Source organism: Glycine max, chromosome 17, assembly GCF_000004515.6.
Source record: "Glycine max cultivar Williams 82 chromosome 17, Glycine_max_v4.0, whole genome shotgun sequence".
Taxonomy (NCBI): Eukaryota; Viridiplantae; Streptophyta; class Magnoliopsida; order Fabales; family Fabaceae; genus Glycine; species Glycine max.
Genome location: NC_038253.2, coordinates 38,389,029 through 38,407,396, shown reverse-complemented (window position 1 = coordinate 38,407,396; position 18,368 = coordinate 38,389,029). Strand labels below are relative to the sequence as shown.

Here is an 18,368-nt window from a genome sequence, read left to right as displayed (position 1 = left end):
AACTTGTTATCAGAACGTGAGATAGGAAGTTATCAGACGTGAGATAAGAAGTTATCAGTACGTGAGATGATGGGTACGTGATTTGTTACTGAAGGTAGTTGTAAATATATTTTGCAAAGATATGGGATGAATGTGGATGGAAAATGGACCAGATTCAGAAGTAACAAATTTTTCCAAAATAATAAAATATAAAGGAATGTGCAACGTGCACATAACGTGGGCCTCTAACAACTTAACCTTTCTAATTGTCGTTGTTGTTCTTCATTATCATCAACTAATTCATCCTCTTCCTCTTGTTCATCAACACTCATTGATATCATGAAAAGAAGAAGTTTGAGCATGAATTACCACCTTGTATCTTCACGAATCACCTCATCATCACCCTCTTATAATTTTCTGCTTGGTGGTGGTGTGGATGAAAATTCAGATAAAGCAATATCTGATGGGTACATAGCCAATGTCGGTGGTGGTGGACTCACTTCAACAACTCGTCATCAAGAAAGGAAAAAAGGTTCTCTCCCAACTTTAACTCGCGTTTGTTACGGTGTATGGTTCCTAATAATAAATTTTGCATTACTTCTAAACAAGGAGGGAAAAACAAGAAAAAGAGCCAAGTGAGTGATGAGATGGCTAATATATGTATTATATAAGATAGATAAAAGAAAGCATATACTGTATAAATAATTGTAGTAATTGTGTTCTAAACTCGAACAAAAATCTAGGAATTGGTGCTTTTGAATTAAAAATGTTTTATTAGACAATGGGAGGAGAGTCAAAGGAATTAGTAAATGTGGTTTGAAATTATTACTGTCTTAATCATTCTTTACTTAACATAATTTAGTGTATATTTTATATTAATATCATATTAGATTCACAAATTTAATTAGGATCACGACTATATAGTATATAATGATTTGAGATTATATAACAATTCTTCCGGAGACTTAGATATATATATATTTTTAGCTTTGTTGCTATCTTTGGTTGAACAAATTAAGTACTGTTACTATATGTTTATGATCAGGTGTGCCATGGAATGAGGAGGAGCACCGGAAATTTCTTGAAGGACTGGAGAAGCTGGGGAAGGGTAATTGGAGAGGCATTTCTAAACATTTTGTTACAACAAGAACACCATCCCAAGTGGCTAGTCATGCACAAAAATATTTTTTGCGTCAAACTAGCTTCAATAAAAGAAAGCGCCGTCGCAGCCTCTTTGATGTGAGTAAATTTAATTAGAATGATGATACGTGGATATAATCACATGTTATAATATATTCCATCAATGCCTATTATTAGGTTTTATTTCTTATACTATGATTTTTTCTGGTTTTTATTATAGGCAACAAAAATCACTTATTTTTTTTATTTCAAATATAAATAAAAATGAACTAATTTTACCTTATTTTATGAGATTATCTTTAAAATGAAATTCATTTAATAGGGTTAAAGAATTTTTTATGGTTGATATCAAATTCTAATGAATAATAGTTTAATTAGGGAAAAAATTATTTTTTGTTTTAAAATTAACACAAATTAATGAAATTAACTATTTTTTTTAACAAATGTGAAATTAATTATTTTTTTGCTTATAACAGAGATAGGAGGATGTACTATCATTTATTATATTTAGATTTTTTTTCCTCTTTGAGTGTTAACTAGAAAAGTAGAAATAGAAATTAGTATCCACGCACCAATTAATATTTTCCCATCCAATTATCGTGTTCCATTTACCATTCATATGCAATTGGTTGTTTTTAGTTCTCTTTTTCTTTTTTTGCCCCCTTAAATGCTAGTTAACAAAATTGTTTTTCTATGGAATTGTGCAACATATGTTGTTCGATTTCAGGTGGGAAGATATGAAACCACAACTACACTTGAACCATTAAATACTTGTTTAAAGGCAAGTGGTCAATTTGGGTCCCTATTTGGGACTATAATTACTTGTCCTCAGTGGGTTTCTTACAAACATTCAGTGATGAATTGGGCCACCACTTCAACAAACTACACTCATCAAAGTGCTGCCCCAGATCTAGAACTCAAGCTTGCTGTTCCCAAACAAACAGAGCCATGCGAAAGAACTTAATTATAAGTACGTGTGGTGTTTGAAATATTATTGTAGCTTCCATTAAATGTGCTAATTAGTTTATGTGAATTGGGCATTCAGAAAAAGTTAAGTGCAAGTATATTCTGATTATTGAATCTTTAAAAGAGTAAGCAGTTTAATTATTAGTTAAAGTGTGAAAGTACTTGTGACAAATTGTGCTTCTTCTTCTTTTTATGCTGTGAGGAAAATAAAAAAACAAGAAGAACAAACAAGCTACTCTCTTATGGAACAAAGTTGTGGAGGACAAACACCCCAGCTATAACACAGAATGAAAGTTCGGAGGATCCCATCTTCGCTAACTTGTCCACGCAGAAATTTCCTTCGCAATAAATTGTGTTTAGAAGAATTGATTTAAAAAGGTAAAAAGTTATCTTTTAATGATGAGAATTTACTTTAAATACAAGATTTATATATTTTTATATTTATTCTATAAAATTTATTCCTTTTTATGGTCTAAATAAAATTAATTATCTTTTTAAATATACTTTAAAATATAAATGATTTTTTAAAAGTAATTTTACTCAAATTTAAAACAAACTCATCCGTAGTTTCGTGAACTTTAGATGATGTTTCATGTTTACCTAGACTAGGTTGGTTATTTGCTTGGTTTTGTGGTTATTTTACCAAAGCAAAAGTTAAGTTGTCCCTTCACGACATTAGGAGTTATTTAGAGGACATGCCAATTATCATGACGTTTTCAACTGCCAAATGATGAAGTATCATGAATTGATCAGTGTCAAAATTATAAAAAAAATAAATTAAAATCATATTCCATGCATAACATATATGGGGTCGAGATTGGTCAAGCTGTCTGAGATATTATTCATCTAGCTTATATGGGATAGAGCTCTGGTCAAATTTTTTGAAAAATAAATTTGATCAATATTTTTTAAACCATTCAAAAATTCTTTTAAATTTAATAAGTTAAACAATTTACATAAAAATAAACAATAACATTTTATTAGTGTGATTACTATATTAAATTTCATATAATATATTAAAATTCTATCTGTATCTTTTTTTGCATAAAAAGTCAAACTATAGACCTATTAAAAGATAAATTTATGCACATAAAGGTTGAATTAGATCTCAAAAATAGATTTATATCATTTAAAAGAGTTACACTCAACTTTTTTAACTCCTACTTATCTATTTCCACCTTTGTTTCATATTTTAAATAATTGGAAGTAATTTTAATTTTCATAGTTTATATTTTACTTTATATAAAAAAATTCTCATTATTTTATCAGCCAAACCTATTTAAAATTAAAATACATCATAAAAAGTTTTAACATAAATGGATTTTAATTATTAGGCTAAAACGTTAGATTGAGCTTAAAAGAATAGCACATAACAAAATAACAAATATGGGGAGGCTTATAATGCAAGTTCTTTAAACAAGTTTATTTAAATGAAGTCTTTTTTTAAGGATTACTTCATGTGGTTTGGTTTGGTATTTGAACAAAAATTTACTGAATCAAACATAAAATAATAAATAGTTAAATTTGATTTTACTATCAAATTCAAATCAAATCAAACCAATCTCGTACAATTTGATTTAGATGGATTTTTTGAATTTTAGTAAAAATATGATTCCATTAAAATTAATATGCTTTCTTTTCATCTTTTAAATCAAATTATATTAAAAAATTATTAATAACAATCTACAAAAGTTGTTAATATATATGCTAAACATTATATAATAAAAATCCTGTAAAAATTTCATATATTTTAAATCAAATATATTATGAAAAAATCATCTAAAGTGATACATACCCTATAAATTTCATACACATAATAGTATATAAAACTTGAGTGATATACGTGTAAAAAGCATAACATTAAAATAGTATATAAATGCTGCGTTTCCGTTCGATGTTAGAAACAAAAACTACAACCTGGACCAAATCGATGGGTTTGAAGTTTGAACACAAAATCATTCAAACAAATTAAAAAACTATCGGTCTGATTCAATTTTTTGGGGTTTTTAAGCATAATTTTGATTTTGGATATATTTGGATTTGAACATTCTTATTTTTTTAATTGAATATAATAGATTGCAACTACGTATTTTTTTGGATAAATAACCAGATTTACCCCAAAAAAATATGATACGATGATAAATTAGTTATTAAAAGATGAAAAATATAAATTTAATCATTAAATATGTAAAAAATAGATAAATTAATGTTGTCATTAAATTTCTTAGACCAAGTTATAATATTCAAGTATCAATTTAATAATAAATTATATTTTTAAATGACTAATTTAATATCAAATTTCAAAATTTAGAGACCAATTTATTATTAAATTTTCTTACACTTTTTGGTTTTTCAGACATTTATAAACTAAATTTGAATTTTTTTAAGTTTTAAGAACCAATGTGTGTGACTGTCTCGCACTTGGAGAGATTATTTACCTTTTTGTTTTTATATGCCATAGTTATTTTTAAAATATAAGACAATGATATTAATGCCCTAAGTGAAAGAACATGAAACCCTAATAAGAGAACCTCAGTTTCGCAAGTCTAAAGATTGCAATGTCTATGAAAGCCTGAAGAGGGTGATCATCAACCCACACGATGGAGGTTTGAAGTTGATGGGAGAAGCAACTCTCTGGCAAATGAAGGTGTGGTGGCTTTGGTGATGCAATTAGGGATAAAATTGAATAGAAAATGGAAGATCAAGGGGGAAATATGGGATGAAGAGCAAGAGAGAGGGTACGACTAGGAAATAGGGAGGCGACGACGTAGTCGCCACTATTTCTAGTTCAAGTCAGAAAAAAAGAACGAAAGGGGAAGAATAAGGGGGGACTGGAAAAGAAAACAAAAAAATGGAAAAGACAACAAAAAAGGGATAGAAGAAGGCAAAAAAAAAGGGCATTGTCACCCAATTTTTTTTCACTCTCTTCTCTTTCTTTCGTACTGCCTTTTTTTTTTTATTAATGATTAATAATTAAATCCATCAAATTTGGTTTTATTTTTATTATATAATTCTTATTTTTTTTATAAAAAAAACTAGTTTTGTTTAGTCTTATTAATGTATTAATGATTTCACAGGATTAAATTTTTATTACAAAAAAATATTTTGAAAAGAAATTATTGTATTATTTGTTTCATATTTTTTCTGAGCAGTAACTTAATCTATTATTTGTTATACATTTTTTCTGAACTTGTCATTTCTAAACTTTCACTCTATCCTAACATCGTTAGAGACTTAGTTCATGACTAATTACTTACATAACTCACTTCGATTTTACATTCTTACTATCAAACATCTTACCACAATAAATTTTCCGTAAAAAAAAATTACAAGACTGATGTCAATTTTCAATTTAGAGGACAGAAAAATACTTATCCCAGCTTTGAGAGATTAAAAACATATTGTCTTTCATTTAATAACTTCGCCCATAATTCTATAGTCTCCAGTAAATTTTAGATCAATAGTAGATTGCTAGAAAGAGTATTAGAAAATGGATTGCTAGCACTCCAGAAAAAAGGTAAAAGCAATTTACATTAATTTTAAAAAAAACTCGTCCAAATGCTTCCTAAATATAAATTGTTTTACTAATAAACATCCAAGGGTTCAATGGATAAATGTTATGCATCTCGAAGAAGCACCTTGCTCTTCTATATCTCGTGGTACTCACCTCCAACACCTGTCCATTTGCCATTTTTAAACAATCGTTTCATGAGTAGCACAACCACAAATTCCTAACAGGGCGTTCAAACTATCGATATTGAAACTATAAGGTATTTTATACACAAAGACATAACCATCCCCATATCTTGGAGCAAAGAATACTGCTTGCTTTGAACGAAGATTTCAACTTCAAAATTTTACTAGTTTCTGAAAGTTGAAAACATCGCAAGCAAAACTAGGGGCGTTAATTCTAGATAAACGAAACGATTATAGGAGATGGATTAGATAAAGCAGCATGTCAAATGTTTGTTGGCAGATTTTCGAAATGGATACATGACATCTATTATAATTTATACACACTTGAACGTATCGATTGATTTGTCCAAAAACACAAATGCAAACTTGCCTAAGATATACAAAAAAGCCCAGCCACACAACTGATGGCATTGATGCTAGAAAAGAAAACTTTTGATACACTAAGACTACGCTTGCAGAAACAAGGATAGTGACTATTCAAATTACAAACCATATCATACATTTATGAGCATCCCCAGCCATTTTTTTTAAAAAAATGAATGTAAATTGAAGTTCTGGAAAGAATATCTTCCACATACCTTCATGTGTACGACTTCTTGTCAGTTTTCTTTCAATCTTTTATCGTTCCTCTCCCCTGTTCTTTCCATTTTTGGGGTTCGGATGAGTTGCCTTGGTTAGTATTTGGTCAGTTTGGTATGCAATATCCATCATGGAATGGGTTTGCATGATTCGAGAAAAATTGCAGTTAGATCAAATTCTTTTCAGCAACACTTAGAAAACCTTGTCAAAACTATGGTCGTGCAAAAATGGAAATCCCTTCGTGCAGTGCAGTGATTAAGAATCATGAGATTCTTGGTCCATCAAAATTATCCGCTGCTTACCACTATCTGAGCGGAGGTTATCTAGCTTATATCCAATCTACATTAGGACAACAAAGACAAGATCTTCAGAATAAAGAAAACATAAAATAGAGGGAAGGCATCCAATTACTCCAGGAGTAACTCGTCATCCTCACCATTCATTTTCTTAAGATCTAATGGTTGTAATTAATTTTAACCATTAGATTTTAAAAAAATGAATGGTGAGGATGAAGTGGATCCCTTTTCACATATATATATATATAGAGAGAGAGAGAGAGAGACTTTCAGGCATATAGAAGTCAAGCAATTCCATGACAGACAGGTGATTACCTCCACTGAACTATCAGGAGAGAACCATCTCAGTAGGACACCAAGATGCACTACAGCAGGAATTAGCTTGAAAAGTAAAGGAGTTGTCACCTGGAGAAATGAACCAAGAAATTATCAATGGGACTATTTATTGTTACTTCATAATGATAGTTGTACCACTGACTTTAAATCATGGAAACAGGTTGCAGTTTATGATCCTTAGATTTCAAGTTATTTATGGCAAGATACTTGGCAAGCTTATAGAAGCAACCAAGTGTCGCTTAGAAAAGTTAGCCAAGAGTTTGCCTAACATTCCTTTTTTCCGTTATTGGATAAAATGAACATTCATTTTGAAAGATGAAGCAATAAAAGAAAAAAACAAGATAAAATAAAATGAAATTATTGGACTTCTGCCTTTTCTTTGCACAGTCTTAAATAAAGATTATCAGTAAATGTGTGTATTGGCAAGAACATTGTATTTCAAGATCTAGAACCCCAATAGTATTGCCAGCAACTTGAATAAACTTGAGCATTTTACATATCCACTACCTGCACTATCATATAGGAGTACGGGACATAAAAAAATAATTACAAAAGCTAATTTAAGGCTGCTTGTCGTGTCCACAATGTGTTTAGGTAATTCAGAACTTCCATTCAGAATAAAGTTTGCATAGATTTGGTTCTTGAAAATCAAGCATGGATCAAAGACAATAAAGCTAGCTATGAAATCTAGTAACTGTTAATTCAAACAAATAAAAACAATTTCATACCAGACTAAGAGCTGTGGTCCCAAGAAGCAGCAGATATAATTTACCCTGAAATTAATCAAATATTAGAATCCATAATAGCCAGCACAAATTTAAGCTGCAACTTTCAAGTTATATTACCGAGTAGGAGTGGAAATGAATTGAACTGAATTAGTCCCAGCTCAAGCATTTCTCAATAGCAAATTGAGCCTATTTTCTTAGTTCACTTAAAAGCTCACAAGCTACTCAAGCTTAACGAGTCAATGGAGCTTTGTATTAAATATTAATATTGATTGAATAATCCAAGCTCAAATTTGTAACTTGATACAAAAGTTCTTTTATATATTTAGTTAAAATATAATTGTCAAACCAAAAATTAAATTAAATGCTAATATAAATTAAACTAAAGTATAATAATATTTCTACTTATTAGGAAAAATGCAAGTCCCACATTGGCTAGAGATAGTGCCAAGATATAGTATATAAGTGGAGGACAATCCTCACCCTATGAGATAGCTTTTAGAATTGAGTTAGGCCCAAACCCTTCTAAGACTACTATTATTTAAAATGTGTTTATACATTTATATATTGGGTTGGCTCTTAAGCTAATGAATCAAACAAGTGAAAGCTTAAGCTAGGTTCATTTGCCAAAATCTAGTTCTAGCCCTATCACCAAGTCTAAGTTAAACCAATTTAGCAATATCACTGACATTTTTATCTTCATGGTCAAGTTTAGAAATCTTTAAACAACTGAACACTTAATTACCATAGATAAATCCTTTTTGTCACTAACCTCAACTAGATGAAGGTTTGAAGCACGACTGAGAAGAACAAAAGCAAATTCTCCTATCTGTGCCATCGACATTCCAACCTACACATGGATGATTTCAGGTACCCTAATCAGTAAGAGGGTGAAAAGAAGAGTATCTAACCTACAAATTCTGAAACAAAGCTTACAAGTATAGAAGTCTTGTTATTGTAACCAAATCCTTTCACAACAGATGCAATTATGATTGTTTTTATAACAATCACCAATATTACAGATGCTACCAAAATATCAACATGGTTCCAGAGAAAATGAACATGAATCAGCATTCCAATGCTGGCAAGGAAAAGAGCAGCAAAAAGATTGCGAATAGGTTCAATCTGCAAAATAAATGAATAAAGAGGTCAATCTTCTTCCATAAATGTATCTTACCACCAAACATTCCAGACTTCCAATTCAGAGTCTAGGCTCATGAAATAATCAGCAAGTTTGTCATGAATAATCTAGTGAATAAAAGGAAGAAAAAAAATAATAGCCACATATGAAGAATGCAGATCAAAATGACCAACGAATGTGCATGGATCTCATCAAAATTTGTCCAGCATATGCTGATAAAAAAAATTGCAAACTACTACTAAGAAAAGCAATATATTGCATTTTCACTCATTACCTTGTACTTCCTTCACATCGTGGGTGATAAAAACATAGAATCTAATGCATTTCTTAATACCAATATTAGAATCAACAGAGATTTGTTTGAATACATAAAGCTACATCTATTGAAACAGATCAATCTTAACCCCAAAAGATAGCTTAAGGGAGGAAAATTGGTCATATTCCTAACAGATGTGGACATCTTAACACACACACACCTCATCTTGCCCAAGGCTGGACATTTGGAGGGTGTAGTTTCCAGAACTAGACATTTATGAGCGGCCCAACATCAGGATTGGATAGGCTCTAATACCATATTAAAATTAGACCAGGCCAAACTCAGCCCCAAAACTAGCTTAAAGGGAAAGGGGAAAATTGCCCTAGTCTTATAAGGACTACTACTTTTAGCCATATTTATAGCCAACGTAGGACATCTAACAACACCAATGCATGCCAACGATCAGTTGATATTAGCGTTAATTTATTCACACGAGTCTTTTCCAGATTTTGTATGTAGTCTTACTTGCTCTAGTGTATGTTGAGCCAAATCAGTGGTTGCAATCATCACTCCAGCAGCAAAGGAACCTAGTTCTAGACTTAGTCCCAGCTTATCGCTACACTGCAAATATAAAAGTAATAAAAGCAATGACTAATGAGATACAAAAAATTGTGTGCAAGTAACAGTAAGGTGATCAATCAACAGAACAAGCATACATTATTTGAAGACAATTAAAAGAATATCTATATGCATAATTTCAAGCCAAAGGAGAAGTACTGGAGTCCTTTAAATGTAAAACCAAGAAAAAAACACAACCAAACACTCAAAAACACAATGACTAAGGACGTTTCTGCTGAGACACAAGAATCCAGTTTACCTTTGACATCATGCATCTCCATCTTCTAAAGAAACATCAATTACAACTAGATGATAATTCCCACACATGAACCAGGAGGCCTTCTCACAAGAAGATAATCATTTCCTCTATTTTGTCATTCTAAATTCTAATGAACATTTCATCAGTTTCTTATTAAATTGTTTTCTACATATTCAAAGATTCCTTTTGGCTGATCTAATTCCTAGGATCTAGTAAGCCAGCTAAATCCTTTCCAATGGTTCAAAATAAACAAAGATTTATAGTTGTAATCAAGCATGTAGAAAAAGAAGGCCCAGAATACAGATACTTTCAATGAATCAAAACATTAAATGATATGCAGAAAGATTTTGATTCAGTACTCGTTATCATACCCTGTGAAAGTAAGGTAAACTACAGCAAATGATAACTACTTGTAAACATTTTTCTGCTTATAAAAACAAATGAAAACAAAGCATTTCAAATAGAAACATAGAAATCTGGAAGAGAACAAACCCAGGCTACTAGCAAGCAGAATGCAACTGATGCCAATTGATAGAGTTCATTTGTCTGCACAAACAAGGTTATCAATTATCATTGAACCACTAAGACAGTCAGACAAAAATGTATAGCCAATTAGCTATAAGATGTAAATAGCTAAAGAACCAATTACAAATTTCAAATTTGATTCCACTATCCCTGCCAATATAATTAAGAAATAAGAAGCAAATACTTCCACAGGTAAGATTTTATTATTAAAGTGGGATAGTAGTATGAACCTGTGATGAGAGGCTTATCATCAGCTTAAGCAACCATGGAAGGCAAGTGCGAGACAATATTGACAGAACAGAGAGGAATGCAATTAATGTCACCAACCTGGATTCAGAAAGGAGTATAATGTTTATGCTGGATGAAACTATAGGTTACAGGCTAAATAAAATCTTCCATAGAATGCAAAACTGACAAAGTGCATTTTGATATATCAGTCCAGTGCCAAGCTGAAAAAACTAACTAAAAAGCCATTCAGAGAATTGGAGTTTAGCCAAATTATGATTTTTATGGAAAAATGGCTCAAAATAAGAGGTCAACAAATGTTAATTAAGGGAAGTCTTCAGTGACAGTGTTGGAAAGCCACCATAATTGCAGCCTCTTTGGGGGCTGCAATTGGTGGTGTTTAGTCCCACATCAACTGAAGGCATGGCTTAAATAAAGCTTATAAAGCTTTTGTGAGATTGAGTTCAGACCTAAGCCCAAATTCTAGTACCATTTTTCTTGCTTTAGATGACAGATTTATTTTTTACTGTAACTTTATTGTTTGACTGTTGCAGTGATACATATTTCCCTCTTCCCTTAACGAGAACATCAACTTGCAATCTTTCTGGTTTGAGCTTGACATGTAATTTCACCTTTTTCCTTCATTTTCTTTTTTCAGATTTCCCACTTTTGTCTATTTTTTAGTTTGAATTAATTTATGCAACATATATAAGCATATAATTTCAAAAGACAAAATTGCATGAACTTGTCTTAATTTTCCTTTGGGAAGGTGAGAACGAGAAGAGAAAAAAAACTAGAAATAATGAACACATAATGGAAATATCAGTTCAAGCACTCCAGAAGTTCTACACTTACAGCTTGGTCATTGATAACACTCCTTGAAAAACACCTGAGGTGCCACCCAGAACTGGAAGCAATGCAAAGAGCAATCCAACAGCACAATCCTTTAAGCAAAAATAAATTGACGAGACTTAATAGAACATTCTACTGGCATTTATTATCTATATCAGCGAAAAAGTGAGCAAAGAATGATATAGGGACATGACAAAGCAGAAGAAAAAGTTAGATTCACAAGCAACCACTGACTAAGTACCTGCAAAATCAGGGTCCCAATTGTGACTTGTCCATGAAGAGCATTAGTGGTGTTCTTTTCCATCAAAAACTTCAAGACCTAAACCAAAAAAGAGTGTATAAGAAACCAAAACCGAAGTATACAACCAGAAGTCCAAACAAGAAGCATCTGCATTTTAAAAATGAGATCGAATTAGATTGGTTATGTTGATATACCACTGCTGTTGAAGACATGGAAAGGAAAGCACCAACAAAAACCCCTTCTGAAGCTTTACCACCACATAGCTGCAAAATAGCATTCAATCAGCGCTGCAGCATTCAGAATGTCATATGCCAAAATTTACTGATATTAAAGATAATTAAATAAAACATTGCCTGCCCATAAACATCGACTAAAACTACAACACCAAACAACTTAATTGTAAAAGAGATACTAGATCAACTTAAGGAGACAAAAAGAACACAACTTCCTGTTTTATTAAATAATTATCATCATCTCCTTTCATTTAAGCTTTGAAGTTTAGAAATACGAATACATATATTATAATGCTGCTACCTTTTTCCCATCTATGTCACCAGCAATTGAAGTCAAATTATACAATTTTACTTTACTAGCATCAAACATTATGGATTTTGTAAAATAAGGAATAGAACATATCCCCAAAGGAAGATAAGAAATTAAGAAAGACAGATGAGACAAATTAGATTGTAGAAACTGTTTCTTGGTTAGTATACCCATGAACATTTCCATTATACAAGTTCATTGTAGCAGTTTCAACCTATCAAATTTGTCATTCCTGGGGACTTCAAGTGGAATTTGGTTTTCCCAAAATCTACTTACTGAAGGAGAAACCATCATTCAATCAACACGTATACTAATTTTAAGATTAAATGATGAAACTTAACCATTTGGTTTGAAAAGCATTTTTATGTATTTAAAAATGACAAGAGTTAGATTGTGCAATTAATAGATAAGGTAGGAACCAAGTCATATTAATCTTGCATATGACATGAATTTCCATAAAGGACAACTACATGATCCAAGGGTTACTTGTTTTGTTTGTGATTTGAATTCCACATTAATCTATAAAATGATATAAGAATAATAACAAACAAGAAAATCAGAAATAGGATGAATCACAATTATAAAACATACTGATACTGTAAGCCCACACATGCACATAAATAGAAAAATCTGAAGTAGGCCTCCAAGAACAGCAACAGCTCGAACAACTCGAAGCTGCAATCATATAGGTAAAGAGCAGGGTAATCAGAGCTAATTAAAACATAAACAGGAATAAGAGGGAAATATATAAGAGAACAGAAAAATAAGCCAACCTTTGTTGTGGAGAACTCCAAGCCCAATGCAAACAAAAGGAATATTACCCCAAATTGTGCCACTGTTTCCACCTACATATTTGAAAAAAAATTCTTTTGATTAAATATTAAAGTAGTTTCCTATTTTTACTAGGATTTTCTTTTTAATTGTTGTACATTTGTATTTTCCTTTAACTATGTTGCTCCCAAATTTAATTAGGGATGAGGACTTTGTATTGCATACGCTGTACAGTTATACACAAAGTTATGAAACCCGGTCCAGTCAGTAATCCGGTTGAGGTACTGGGTCAGTGGGTCAATGGTCCAACGGGTGGGCCAATAATTGGTCCAGTTTGACCCGGTATATATTAAAAAATTCAAAATTATATATGTATCTATTATATATAAGTATATAACTAACATTATTTGATTAAGAAAAATTCATTCATATTCCAAAATCCAAAATAACAATTGAAGTACTAAAGTTGATAACACAAGTCCACAAATAATAATTCAATAACACAATTACACAAGTCCCGGATTTTTTTTTGAGCATTTTTTTTGTTTTTTTTTACGCGAAACGGATTTTAAAAATCGGACTGGGTTACCTGGTTTACCCCAAACCGGTCAGGTCTAACCAGACTAGATGCATGACCGGTCTAATAAACAAACCGGTCCGGTTATGCCACCGGGTCCCGATTGGACCAGTCCGACCGGTCGGGTCAGACCGGGTTTTTGAACTATGGTTATACCATAAGGAATAAAATTAGTCGCCAAAGGACTTTTTTATTGGAGAACACAACCCCCTTGAAGAGATCACCCTATAAAAGCCTCAGGTTGTTATCAATAGATGGCTTTTGATAAGGCTTCAGACAATCAACTTGGTGCCATTACACATTAGTACACAGCTTGACAAGATGACAGTGTAAAAGTTACTAATATCACATTATTTGTGATTTAGTGATTCTATAAGCCATAAATATCAAAAGGGTGACTCAAACTCTACATGATTAAGGCAATCCTTGGAACAAGGAGGAGATAATAACTAAGCTTACTAACATGTGATGACTGAATTTCCTCGTTGGAAAGGCAGAGACAACATAGGGTGGATCTCTTGGGGGGGCTGAAAGGTACTCATATTTCTGAAATTTAGGGATCCTACAATATTATCCATATTTAGATGCAAGGTTTGAAGGAATATCTGTTAGCATAAAGTAATACTAATATGCTGATAGTCAAGTTGATCAAATGGAGTGATGTGCAGTTTTAGTTGGAAAATTGAGAGTAGTGACATTCTAGCATTTTGCAATGAGATGTGATACATGTATACAATAATTTGTACAATATTAATTTTTGTGTCTATCTCTCTCCATCATTATGACATGTAATAAATGATGTGCAGAAGAGTGATAGACACAAAATATTGTTGTACAAAGTGTTGTATGAATTGTTGTACAAATAACATAATTTCTCTTCTACAATACCTTGCAAAGAGCACATAAGGTATCCTATTAATTTTCAATGTATAGGGCACAACTTTCGTACTTACATATGTTTTTCAACACTTTTATCATTTGATAAGATTATTCTTACAACCTAAGTTCAGGCTTGCACATACCTTATAAAAAAATAAGAAAATAAAATCCTACAGAACCAAACAGTAAAAGTATACCACGAAAAAAAAAGACAATATTTTGATATTAAAGAAGCTATCACAAAAGCAATTTACTGTTTCCCAATACCTGCACCATTTCACTGATGAAGTTAAAGCCGCCAGGTCCAACTATGGAGCCAGCTAAAAGATATCCGGTAATGACCTGCCAATTTATACTGAGTTTTTGTTAGAGAGAGTTACCAGAAATTATACTACAACAGATTCTAAGATTGCATTTGTGAAGAATGAAGTCAGAATAAGAATGTTCAGACCGGTTGTCCAGCAAAAGCAAATGCAACGCCACCACAAGTTGCTGAAACAATAGCAACTACCAGGTCTGAAATCAATCTATATGACAATAATAAAATTTCTAGTAAGTAATAAAATCCATTTTGGGCCAAAAAGAAAAACATAAGCAAAATAAATTTACCGTAAATCTAGCTGGAGCACGGGATACTTGGATTTAAAGTTAGAAATGATAAAGACATTGTCCTGAAAGAAGATGCAAAATTCATACACTTAAAATTTGCAAAACTTAATTGAATGTCAACAAAAATAACAAGCCCAAGATTGAGCTATCTCACCTTTCGATCTATCAACATTGGGGTTTCCTCAGCTCTATTGAATACATGATGTAGTTGAAATGACCTGTAAGTTTAGAAAAACATACTTAAATAAAATCATGCATCAAATGCACCATATTGGACAACCAATGAAGTAATAAATTAAGTACTTTTCATCTTTCGTGTCATTCTTGTTTGGTGTGACTCTGGCCACAGTTTCCAGAACAGCCTGATCCACGAATAAGGCAAGAAGAGTAACTCAGCATATCATGACGCTCAGAGAAGACATAATATACTGGTACCATGGATGCATATTGGTAGAAGAACAAAGCCAGATTCATCACTAACTAAAAGCTACAAGTCTATAAACTCAAAACACATTACAAAAAAAAAAAGAAAAAGGTAACTCAATAGTGCCATTAATAGTTAAGACCTCTAATCTATATATCTATTTACGATATATTAAAACAATGACTCTACAAGAACACATGTCAGCTCTTCACCGTTTTTTTTCTCATTTCCTCACTTTTTTTGTTAACTTCCCTCATTTTTTTATGATGTTGTGGTTATATTATTTTTATTATCATAATTCTATTACACTTAAACAAGAGTAAGACAAAATATATGCATTGCAATTTTAGCAAGAAACAAGAGGGACATGACTTGGAACTCGGAAGTAAAAAGGAAAGATGCCATATCACAAGTTTCTAAGTTTAAATATTTGGGATCAATACTACAAAATGATATGAAAATCAATGAGAACATCACACATTTATCATACTGCTGCATGGCCAGCTATACATAAATGAATATTGGACTTTTAGGAGACAGCAAGAGAAAAAAGTGGGAGTAGCATAAAAAAGATTGTTAAGATGTATGTAGCCACCCAAAAAAAGACAAAACACCTAATGATAGTACACAAGGAGAGATTGGTGTAGCCCCGATTGATGAAAAAATGACAACAAAAAAAAATGGTTAAGGTGGTTTTTACATATACAAAAAAGACATTAGTGAGAAGGAGAGGGAACCACCAATGTATATATAACATCTCTGAAATTTTAGTCTTTAACCGAGCCAAATAACTTCGTGTGATCCATGCAGCGGAGCTCACTTAATGGAATAAGAATTTAATGTTATTGTTAAATTGTTACATTATTATTATTAAATACAACTATTATTATTGCTACATGCATAATGACTAACGAGCGACTAGTTTTGAATCAAAGTAACTATATCATTATTTCAAATCAAGGCTCAAGGTAAAAGACCAACCTGTTGTTCTGCTACACTGTTGTTGAAGCTTCCCGGATCAGGCGCTGCTAGCACAAAGAAGAACAAACAAAGCGTTAAAACCGCTTCTGAAACTCTTCATTTCAAAATCCTATGCGCGGAAACCAAAATTTAAGCACAGGTAAAAGCACACACTAATCCCTAACAGAAACGCCAAAAATAAAAAATAAAAAAAAAGCAAAATCATAAAATGCAGCAACACAGTCCAAGTGACACGAATTTGAATGAATCCGGCATTTATAAACCGGTTTAAGTTCACAGATCAGGAACCAAAACCCTACGAGAGAGCACGTGGAGCAAACGGAAACCGCAATTTGAGTTTCTAAGCTACTGAAGCAAAAACAAAAAAAGAAGGAAGCCAGAATCGTTGAAATTGAACTGTGAGAGGTGGAGGAATCTAGGAATCCGATACGGCACCTTCATTCTGGTCGTTCTCGGTGAACTCGTGCTCGAGCGCGCGATCAATCATGTCGGCGAAGGTTCCTTCGCGAGGGCGCGAGAGGGAGGCGTTGCTGCTGGACTCGGTCGCGTTGGCGAGTTCGATCCGATCCGACTCGGTAGGGCGAATAGCGAGCGAGGAGTGAGGAAGCAGAAGGAGCGAGTGGAAGAAAACAGCGAGCATCACAGGCAGCAGCAGCACTAAGTGAGTGTCACCGCAGCACGGTGACGGTGAGCGTGATCTTGCTCGCGACATTGCTCCGCCGGCGCACGTTAGCAGGTGGCGGTGCTGCGTCGTGTTGGACGGCGGTGACCGTTTGCCGGCGTGGCGGAGAGAGAGAGAAGAAGTTGAGAAGTGAGAAAAAACGAGGAGCAGAGCAAAAAGACAAGAGGGAGTAGAGGACTTGAAAGTGGTGATTGGTGAAGGGTCAAGTTGAGATCGTTCATTAATTATTTTTCTCATTATTATTTGCTATTAATTAGTATTAATTAATTACCGTGGGACTTCTTGTCGTTTTGACGATGGTAACCTTTCTTAGTTCTTACATCCTCTATATTCGGGATAACACTTTTTAATCTCTATTTTTTTAGAGGGAAAAAATCATATTAAGCAAGATTCAAAACACTTGCTAGATAGTTAAATTTCAAAGTTTAATTATAATGCATTAATTTTATACCGATATTCAATCACTCATCATCATTTTTATAGTTTATAAAATTCAAAACAAATAACAAATTTATCATAAATATTGAATTTTAATTGGATAATAATGTTAAATTATTTTATACTAATGGTGCATAGATTTTTTCTCTAAATTTTATTAACCTTCTAGTTTTTTTTAATAAGGATTTGGTTCTAAATTTTATTATTAATTAAAATTCATTAAAAATTATAAAATTATAAAATTATAAGTGAGCTTTTTTAAAATAAGAAGCAGTGTAGAAGTATTTGTAATTTATAAAAAGTAATCTATATTTAAAGAGTGTTAGAAAATGTATTACGAATATTTATCTCTTTTACATATTATTCGTTGTTGTTAAATAAAATTTGTGTTGATTTTATCAAATAGATTTAATTCTTTTTATTTTCAAAAAATAATATGAGATTTCATTTAATAATAAAAAATATAAAACTTATCATAAAAAATATGTTTTTTTCATATTTTTCTTAAATTTTAAGGTAATAATAAATTTTAAAAATTAATTAGTACAAATATAAATGTAAATATACAAAATATTGTTTTGTAAATTTAACACAGCCCAATCAATTCGGCGTGCTTTAAGGTACTTTGTA

The 18,368-nt window shown here is 32.0% G+C and overlaps 2 protein-coding genes across 3 annotated transcripts; one reads left to right on the top strand and one right to left on the bottom strand.

Moving 5' to 3' along the window:
• Positions 1–230: 230 nt before the first annotated feature.
• Positions 231–2,362, top strand: LOC102666362 (transcription factor MYBS3). Its single transcript, XM_006601177.4, has 3 exons — positions 231–511; positions 1,025–1,218; positions 1,847–2,362. The coding sequence occupies exons 1-3, from the start codon at positions 319–321 to the stop codon at positions 2,081–2,083; spliced, it is 624 nt and encodes a 207-aa protein (XP_006601240.3). The 5' UTR covers positions 231–318; the 3' UTR covers positions 2,084–2,362.
• Positions 2,363–5,598: 3,236 nt separating this feature from the next.
• LOC100811030 (K(+) efflux antiporter 6) lies at positions 5,599–17,508 on the bottom strand. Of its 2 annotated transcripts, XR_419247.4 has the most exons (21): positions 17,054–17,508; positions 16,619–16,662; positions 15,517–15,575; positions 15,368–15,431; positions 15,214–15,275; positions 15,056–15,131; positions 14,872–14,946; positions 13,151–13,222; positions 12,969–13,052; positions 12,029–12,097; positions 11,835–11,912; positions 11,597–11,685; positions 10,747–10,843; positions 10,484–10,537; positions 9,640–9,735; positions 8,654–8,842; positions 8,490–8,567; positions 7,721–7,765; positions 6,972–7,061; positions 6,360–6,699; positions 5,599–5,761 (listed from the first exon to the last, which is right to left on the bottom strand). XR_419247.4 is itself a non-coding variant. In XM_003549307.5 (20 exons), the coding sequence occupies exons 1-20, from the start codon at positions 17,328–17,330 to the stop codon at positions 6,616–6,618; spliced, it is 1,782 nt and encodes a 593-aa protein (XP_003549355.4). In that variant the 5' UTR covers positions 17,331–17,508; the 3' UTR covers positions 6,063–6,615. The 2 variants fall into 2 exon arrangements, 1 of the variants encoding a protein (XP_003549355.4); XM_003549307.5 differs by lacking the exon at positions 5,599–5,761 and having other exon boundaries at positions 6,063–6,699.
• Between the last annotated feature and the right edge of the window lie 860 nt (positions 17,509–18,368).